The 9650-nt window shown below is 43.6% G+C and overlaps 1 protein-coding gene across 1 annotated transcript; it reads left to right on the top strand.

The window, feature by feature from the left end:
* The first annotated feature begins 224 nt into the window (after positions 1-224).
* On the top strand, positions 225-9299 carry LOC132832490 (zinc finger protein 271-like). Its single transcript, XM_060850543.1, has 2 exons — positions 225-250; positions 5881-9299. The coding sequence occupies exon 2, from the start codon at positions 6200-6202 to the stop codon at positions 7133-7135; it is 936 nt and encodes a 311-aa protein (XP_060706526.1). The 5' UTR covers positions 225-250; positions 5881-6199; the 3' UTR covers positions 7136-9299.
* Positions 9300-9650: the final 351 nt, after the last annotated feature.

Raw genomic sequence — 9650 nt, 5'->3', positions numbered from 1 at the left:
TGCAATAAGTGAGGTTTTATTCAGATGGGACAGTGACAAGTTTAAATTCCCACCTGATAAGCTGCTCAAAGTCACCTCCATTTCCCCGGTCAGTTCCCCAAGTTTCGGGAAACTCATGTTGCTCCAGAAATATTTGGATTGACTGTGAGAGACGTCAATCAGAGAGCCCACCCACTCTGCCCATTGTCTCCTCTTCCTCTTCCAGAGCTGGTTCACTTCCTATAGGGACTGAAAACCAAGTGAGGAGATGGTGAGTGAAGGAGCAGCTTTTATACAAATTGTATCCCATAATATCCACACCAATCTTCAGGCAGTCTGACTATCCTGTGGGTAATCAGGGGTGGAAATGTCCCTTATGCTGTGTGAGAAGATCCAGCTGAGAGAGCTGTTTACTCGGTGCTTTGTGCTGAACTGTGTGACTGGAGCTGTGTGTTGGATATTGAGTGTGTTTATTGGAAGCATTTCCCTCTGATTTCCAGGCTGAGTTTTGTTGATGGCTCATTTCTGAATATGAGATGGTGAGGTGTCATTATCTGGGAGGTGCAGAGTGTCTGAGGATTCTAACTAATTTTCTATTTTCGTGTTGTGTGTGTATGTAATGGAAGCTGGTTATTACCCTGTGCTGTGACTTAGTGAACACATTGTGGAAGGGGAAGGGCAGAGTAGGTGGCTGTCTGATAGTTGTCTGTCAAAGCCAATATAGATATATCTGGAGCAACAGAACAAGTCTTTTGGATTATTTTTTGGACCGGTTCATGATAGTTTAATGATATCTGGGAGGCCACATCTATTTGAACCTTTGCTGTTTAACTATTTCTGTCACAGAAGACTAGCATGCAGCCACAGCAGATAAGAAAGAAAGTAGAATGTTGACTTTTATAGCTAAGAAATAGAATGTAAAGGTAAGGAAGTATTGTTTCAACTATACAAGGCATTGGTGAGATTGAACCTGGAGTATTGTGCACAGTTTTAGTACTATTATTTGAGGAAAGATGTAGTGACATTGGAGGCAGTTCAGAGGAAATTCACCAGCTTGATCCCAGAGATGAGGAGTTTGTCGTATGAAGAGAGATTGAAAAGTTTCAGCGGATATTCTCTGGAATTTAAATAAATGATGGAAAATCAAATTGAGGGATTCAAGATGAGAAAAGGTATGGATAAAACAGACATGGAGCGGATGCTTCCTGTTGTGGGGCATTCCAGGATAAGAGGTCATAGTCTTAGGGTAAGGGGTAGAAAATTTAAAATAGAGTTGAGGAGAAACTATTACACCCAAAGGGTTGTGAGTCTGCGGGATTCATTACCCCAAAGTGTGGTAACATCTGGGAGGAGTTAAATTTGAGGAGAAGTTGGGGTTATGGGGAGAAGGCAGGAAAACAGGGGTGAGGAGCATATCAGCCATGATCGAATGGCGGTGCAGACTCAATGGGTGAATGGCTGGAGGTGCTGAATGTCTTCAAACATATAAAGGTGGATAAAGCTGCAGGACCTGATCAGGTGTCGCCTGGAACTCTGGGCAGCGAGGGAAGTGATTGCTGGACCCCTTGCTGAGATATTTGGATCATTGATAGTCATAGATGAGGTGCCAGAAGACTGGAGGTTGGTTGACATGGTGCCTCTATTTAAGATAGATGGTAAGGAAAAGCCAGGGAACTGTAGACCAGTGGGCCTGACATCAGTGGTGGGCAGTTGTTGGAGGAAATCTGAGGGACAGGATTTACATGTATTTGGATAGGGAAGAACTGATTAGGGATAGTCAACATGGCTTTGTGCATAGGCAATCATGTCTCTCGAATACGATTGAGTTTTTCAAAGAAGTAACAAGGAGGATTGATGAGGGCAGAGCAGTGGGCATGATCTATATGGACTTCAGTAAGACATTCGAAAAGGTTCCCCTTGGGACACTAGTTGGCAAGGTTAAATTTTACAGAATATAGGGAAAACTAGCCATTTGGATACAGAACTGGCTTGAAGGTAGAAGACAGAGGATGGTGCTGGCGGAGGGTTGCTTTTCAGACTGGAGGCCTATGCCTAGTGGTGTGCCACAACTCTCAGTGCTGGGTTCATTGCTTTTTCTCATTTATATAAATGATTTGGATGTGAACATAGGAGCTATAGTTACTAAGATTGCAGATGACACCAAAAATTGGAGGTGTAGTGGACAGCGAAGAAGGTTACCTCAGAGTCCAACAGAATCTTGATCAGATGAGCCAACAGGCCAAGGACTGGCAGATAGAGTTTAACTGAGATAAATGTGAGGAGCTATGTTTCGGAAAGGCAAATCAGAGCAGGACCTGTTGGTTTAATAGTAATGTTCTGGAATTGTTGCTGAACAAAGAGACCTTGGAGTGCAAGTTCATAGTTTCTTGAAAGTGGAGTCTCAAGTAGATAGTATAGTGAAGAAGGTGTTTAATGTGCTTTCCTTTATTGGTCAGAGTGTTGAGTATAGGAGTTGGGAGGTCATGTTGTGGCTGTACAGGAGGTTGGTTAGGCCACCTTTGGAATATCTTGTGCAATTCTAATCTCCCTATGAAGGAAGGATGTTGTGAAACTTGAAAGGGTTCAGAAAAGATTTACAAGGATGTTGTGGTTCTGTTCGCCGACTTGGGAATTTGTGTTGCAGACATTTCACCCCCTGTCTAGGTGACATCCTCAGTGCTTGGGAGCCTCCTGTGAAGCGCTTCTGTGATGTTTCCTCCAGCATTTATAGTGGTTTGTCTCTGCCGCTTCCGGTTGTCAGTTCCAGCTGTCCGCTGCAGTGGCCGGTATATTGGGTCCAGGTTGATGTGTTTATTGATAGTATCAGTGGATGAGTGCCATGCCTCTAGGAATTCCCTGGCTGTTCTCTGTTTGGCTTGTCCTATAATAGTGGTGTTGTCCCAATCGAATTCATGTTGCTTGTCATTGCGTGTGTGGCTACTAAGGATAGCTGGTTGTGTCGTTTCGTGGCTAGTTGGTGTTCGTGGAGGCGGATCGTTAGCTGTCTTCCTGTTTGTCCTATGTAGTGTTTTGTGCAGTCCTTGCATGGGATTTTGTACACTACATTGGTTTTGCTCATGCTGGGTATCGGGTCCTTTGTCCTGGTGAGATGTTGTCTGAGAGTGGCTGTTGGTTTGTGTGCTGTTATGAGTCCGAGTGGTCGTAGTAGTCTGGCTGTCAGTTCAGAAATGTTCTTGATGTATGGTAGTGTGGCTAGTCCTTTGGGTTGTGGCATGTCCTCATTCCGTTGCCTTTTCCTTAGGCATCTGTTGATGAAATTGCGGGAGTATCCGTTTTTGGCGAATACATTGCATAGGTGTTTTTCTTCCTCTTTTTTCAGTTCTGGTGTGCTGCAGTGTGTTATGACCCTTTTGAACAGTGTCTTGATGCAACTTCTTTTGTGTGTGTTGGGGTGGTTGCTTTCATAGTTCAGGACTTGGTCTGTGTGTGTGGCTTTCCTGTATAAATTCCAGGAGAAGCATTACAGAAGTGCTTCACAGGAGGCAATTCTCGTCTCCTTCCAATCGGAAGGATGTTGTGAAACTTGAAAAGCTTTAGAAAAAATTGACAAGAATTTTGCCAAGGTTGGAGGAATTGAGCTATAGGGAGAGGTTGAATAGGCTAGGGCTACTTTCCCTGGAGGCTGAGGGGTGACCTTATAGAGGTTTTTAAAACCGTGAGGGGCATGGATAGGATCAATAGACAAAGGCTTTTCCCTGGAGTGGGGGTGGGTGTCCAGAACTAGAGGGCATAGGTTTCAGGTGAGAGGGGAAAGATATAAAACAGAGCTAAAGGGCAACCTTTTCATGGAGAGGATGGTACGTGTATGGAATAAGCTGCCAGAGGAAGTGGTGGAGGCTGGTACAATTGCAACATTTAAAAGGCATCTTGGTGGGTATATGATTAGGAAGGGTTTGGAGGGATATGGGCTGGGTGCTGGCAGGTGGGCCTAGATTAGATTGGGATATCTGGTCGGCATGGATGAGCTGGATGGAAGGGTCTGTTTCCATGCAGTACATCTCTATGACCCAATGACCCAATGTTTTTTTCAAGAGTCAAGAGGCTAAGGGCGAACCTGATTGAGCAGTGTATTATTTTGAGGAGCATAGATCCAGTTGATAGGTAGAAACTTTTTACCATTCTAGAGGGCTCCATAACCACAGGCATACATTCAAAGTTTGGATCACCATGTTTAGGGATATTTGAGGAGGAGAGAAAATTTAACTCGGAAAGTAGAGGATACCTGGAACTCATTAATGAAAGGATGGTGGAAATGGGAATCTCACAACATTGAAAACGTATTTAGATCAACATTTCAAATGTCATAGCATGAAGGCCATTGGCAAAGTGCTGCAAAAAGGGATCACAGCATTTTAGATGGTCACTTACTGACTCGCAGGGACAGAGTGGGCTGACGAGCCTTTTTCCATGCTGTAAATCTCTGCTTCAAACAAGGGCAGCAGCTAAGTGGGAATATCACCCCTTGTACGTTCTTCAAGAGGGAACTTACATTCTGACAGACCATAGAACATAGAACTGTACAGCACAGGATTCCAAGATATTGTGCCGAATAAGATGTCAAATTGAACTAATCCCTTCTGCCTGCCTTAGTCTGTATCCCTCCATTCCTGGCATATCTAAAAGACTCTTAAATACCCTGATAGTATCTGCCTCCACTACCACTCCTGGCAGTGCGTTCCACACTCTGACCACTGTCTGTGTAAAAAAACAAACTTGCCCTTCAACATCTCCTTTGAGCCTTGCCCTTTCACCAGGCCATTTTCAGGTAGCTATGGACTTGAACCCCAAGATCCTTCTGTACATCAGTGCTATTCAGAGTACTGCCATTAAACTTACACTTTTCCTTAACATTTGATCTTCCAAAGCACAGCACCTCACACTTACACGTACTAAACTCCATCTGCCATATCTCCTCCCATATATGCTACTGATCTCTATCCCACTGTATCCTTTAACAATCTGCGAGATTGTACCCACATTCCTGATGAAGGGCTTTTGCCCAAAACATCTATTTTCCTGTTCCTCGGATGCTGCCTGGCCTGCTGTGCTTTTCCAGCACCACAGTCTTGACTCTAATCTCCAGCATCTGCAGTACTCACTTTCGCTTACAGTATCCACAACTCCACTGATCTTTGTATTGTCTGCAAACGTACTAACGCAGATGTAAGAGATATGATTTAAAATCATCTAGAAAGGAATAATTTGATTAGGGAAAGTCAACATGGTTTTGTGAAGGGAGGTCACGTCTCACAAACCTTATTGAGTTCTTTGAGAAGGTGTCCAGACAGGTGGATGAGGGTAAAGCAGTTGATGTGGTATATATGGATTTCAGTAAACCATTTGATAAGGTTATCCACAGTGGGCTATTGCAGAAAATACAGAGGCATGTGTTTGAGGGTGATTTAGCAGTATGGATCAGAAATTGATTAGCTGTATGAATACAGAGGGTGGTGGTTGATGGGAAATGTTCATCCTGGAGTTCAGTTACTAATGGTGTACCGCATGGCTCTGTGTTGGGGCCACAGCTCTTGTCTAAAACAGTGAAACCCTGGAACATTGAGCAGTCAGTCCTGTCCCTCTCTCAACCAAGTCTTTGTGATGACATGGACATTCCTTCATGGTCACTGTGGCAAAATGCTGGAACTTCCTTCCTAACAGCCAGTGGATGTACCTGTACCAGTGACCCAGTGAACTGTTGCGGTTCAAAAATGTAGATCATCACCAAGGGCAGGGGTTAGGGTTGGGCACAAATGCTGACCAAGCTAGTGACCCCAACATTCTCTAAAAGTGGACGTTTTTGAGCAGAAGGAACTGAGCAGTCAGCCCCTTCAGCAAAAGAGGAGAGAGAGTCAGAGCAATTCATATTTTCTTGTTTTACAGAAGGATTGCACCGTACTGCAGCGTGCAGTACAGAGAGGATAGAGACCACAGATAGATCTGACCATCAGCCAAAGAACAGTTGTACAACTGTGAGAAGACATCTCATCCCTTCACAGCATTACTCAACACAGAGAAGGGTGGCTCTGAAACCATCATCTGGAAATTGGTTGGATCAGGAGGGCTTTAGCACATCATGAATCACTGACTCACTGCTACAGGTGTGAGGCTGTTCAAGTCAAAGGTCTGTGAGAAGGGCTTCTGAGGTCTGCGCACAGACAAGGTACATTTGCTGTAAAACTGTTAATGCAAGGGCGGTTACATGAAAGAGAAACCATTCAAGTGCGTGGTGTGCAACCGAGCTTTTGCAAGGTCATTGACACTCACAAATCACCAACGTATTCACACGGGGGAGAAACCTTTCAAATGTGAGGTGTGTAACAAAAGCTTCACACAATTATCGGGCCTGCTGAATCACCGGCCCATTCACAGAGGGGAGAAACCATTCAGATGTGAGGTTTGTGAGAAATCCTTTTCACAGTCATCCAGCCTCCTTGTGCACCAACGCATTCACACCGGAGAAAAGCCATTCAGATGTGAGGTGTGTGATAAAGCATTCTCGACATTAGGGGAACTGCGTAAACACCGACGCATTCACACAGGGGAAAGACCATTCACGTGTGAGGTGTGTGACAAATCATTTTCACAGTCAGAGAATCTCCACACACACAGACGCATTCACACAGGGGAGAGACCATTTAGTTGCAAGGTGTGTGACAAATCATTCTTAAGGACAGAGAATCTTCGTAATCATCAACGCATTCACACAGGGGAGAAACCATTCACGTGCGAAGTATGTAACCAGAGCTTTACACAGTTGTCGGGTCTGGTGCATCATCGGCCTAGTCACACGGGCAAAAAATCATTCACATGTGATGTGTGTGACAAGTCATTCTCGCAGTCATCAACTCTCCGTGAACACCAACGTATTCACACAGGGGAGAAACCATTCAGCTGTATGGTGTGTCACAAATCATTTTCACGGTCAGGGAACCTCCGTACACATCAACGTATTCACACAGGGGAAAAACCATTTAAGTGTGAGGTGTGTGACAAATCGTTCACTCAGTCATCAATTCTCCTCGTTCACCGACGTGTTCACACAGGGGAGAAACCATTCGTGTGTGAGATGTGTGACAAATCATTCTCAAGGTCATGGAGCCTTCTCCTCCACCAGAAAGTCCACACTGGGGAGTAAACATTTAAGTGTGATGTTTATAATGAAGGTTTTGCAATGCTTCTGACCACCTGGAAAAACAGAATTCGCATCACACTGGAGCTCATCAGGTGCAATGTTTGTGGGGAGGTTTTCCCACTGTCAAATTATGCCCTGATCCGTCAATGCACTGACACAGGGGAGGAAGCCTAGCAATATGAGATCTGTAATAAATCCTTCACACAGTTGTTGGACTTCCTGGAACATCAATGTACCTACACAGAGAACGATGCAACCACATTCTTATCAGTCTGTCCTGAGTGTGTGAACTTGTACGCAGTTCTCATTCTGCAGGGTGTTCAGTGGGACTGGGACACAGAACAAGCAGCAGCTTTCACTCCCGTCAAACTAGTGATGACATCACCAGTGCTGAGGGATGATGATGTAACAATGGAGTCACCCTGCAGTGTGATGTCAGTGAAACAGGACTTGGAGTAACCCCCATGCAGTGAGGACAACCCGCTGTGTTTGTATCCAGAGTATTAACAAACTGAACAAAACTATGCAGATTAAGAAAGAAACCTAACTCCTTGTCTTGGTTTGTGAACTTTTCAGCCAACACCATTTGGGAGAACAAAGGTTCTGGTGGAATCTGACCACAAGCCAATTCAAAACATTTTTCTGACTGCAGGCTGTCGTCACTAGTTGCGCTGGCCAGGGTGCAAACATTCAATAAGAGTGAGCTCACTGGGCAACTATGTAGAAACATTGTCACCTTGATCATACACACTGAAAGTGAATGACCAGACTTGTTTTGGCAACCACAGACATCTATGTGCAATTGGAGATGCTGCTTTTGACAGCACAGAACTAGTGCAGAACTGAACCACCATCAATCCCAGGGGTCAATTATTTCCCAAAAAATACTGCAGATCAGCAACAACAACACTCACCTCAGCAATGCCATTCATCTGAGAAACAACAGCAGATACTGGATGAACAACTAATATGTGTACTCTAAGACTTGAATGGTTCAAAGGTCACATGTGGAAAATGCATAGAGAAGCAGATAAAATTGGAACAGATGAGAAAGAACAAACAGGATTTATACAAATATTTTTCTTGTAGAGTAACTTGCAAACAAAACTAAATATTTTTCTATGAATTAACGAGATGTTTTGAGAAATACCTTCAAAGACACCATCTTGCCATATGAAATTGATATCAGATATCATATATAAATATAGCTTTGAGCGCAGTAGCGTTTTCTATACCATGTGGAACACTGATTAAAATGCAACTTCCTTGACATATTTCTGAAGCAATGAATTTCCTGAAGCTTGGGAAATTGACCTATGAAACAGGAATTACTTTGTTAGGTAGATCTGATGGGAATTTAAACCAGTCATTGTCTTATCTGAATAAAACCTCATGAATTGCAGCTGTTGTCTCAGTTCCCCTGGTAAATGTTTGACAGAGATTTTTAGGGTAGGAATAGCATTCTTCATCCATGGAGGCTTTCAAACAGACAGCATCAGTATGGGGTGTGTAGACTTAGATGTGTTTGACAGCAGAAGAGGAAAACCTGCAGCATCCAAGGCAGTGATGATGTGGAGTAGTGGGAGCACAGAAGAACAGTGTAGGAATGAGGAACAAGGGAAGAGTGGAGATACAAGAGATTTACTAAGTACAGAGGGAGCAGGAGCAATTTCTTTTGTTCTTCTCCTCCTTCAATCTCTGCTCCCTTCTGCATTGTCTTGCTTTTGACCTCTCCTTCTTCCACAACCCACTCTCTTTTGCTCCGTCTAATAGTATAAAAATGAGCAATAGACAGAGACTGTGCCATTTTAAATTCTATCATTAAATAAAGCAGAAACTGTATTTGACATTATTGAAGTAACAAAGTCATGAAGACAAAGTGAGACTGTTTTAACTGTTGCACCTGTTTATGTGGCACAACTGAAATAAACTATTAAATATGGGCTTGGAATATCCTGAAATCAGCGCTGGTCATGACCTGCTGAATGGAATCGCGAATATGGCCGACTGTTGTGACCTGAACACCCAAAAACCTGAGTGTAATTTGAAGAGTCGCCTCAAACTGCCCCAACCAGCAGAATCTCACCACTTGCATTATTCTATTCTATCTGGAGCCAAGGTTTGATTTTGAGAGTTGCTGTTGCCTAATATAGGCAAGTTATAGAGTCAGACAGATGGAAATTCAACCAATCCAACTTGCCATAATCACAAACTAAACTAGTCCCATTCTGCCAGCACTTCGCCCATATTCCTTCAAACTGTACCCATAACCATCTTTTCCTCTGGAAGTGCATTCCTCACACAAACCACTCTCTATGTTAAAAGAAAAGTCCCTATCTTTTAAACTCTTCCTCCTCTCAACTTGAAAATATGCTCCCTAATTTGAAATCCCCTACACGAGGGAAAAGACATCTTCCATTCACCTCTATCTATCATCTCATGATTTTATAAACCTCTGTAAGGTCACTTCTCAAATTCCTACGGTCCAGTGAAAAAAGTCTTAGTCCATCCAGTCTCT

The sequence above is a fragment of the Hemiscyllium ocellatum genome, chromosome 35 (assembly GCF_020745735.1).
Source record: "Hemiscyllium ocellatum isolate sHemOce1 chromosome 35, sHemOce1.pat.X.cur, whole genome shotgun sequence".
Taxonomy (NCBI): domain Eukaryota; kingdom Metazoa; phylum Chordata; class Chondrichthyes; order Orectolobiformes; family Hemiscylliidae; genus Hemiscyllium; species Hemiscyllium ocellatum.
The sequence above is the reverse complement of the archived record's forward strand: the minus strand, read 5'-3'. Positions and strand labels throughout refer to the sequence as shown.

Excerpts from the sequence above, each read along its gene's own strand:
- LOC132832490 (XM_060850543.1), top strand. The coding sequence starts at position 6,200 with ATGAAAGAGAAACCATTCAAGTGCGTGGTGTGCAACCGAGCTTTTGCA.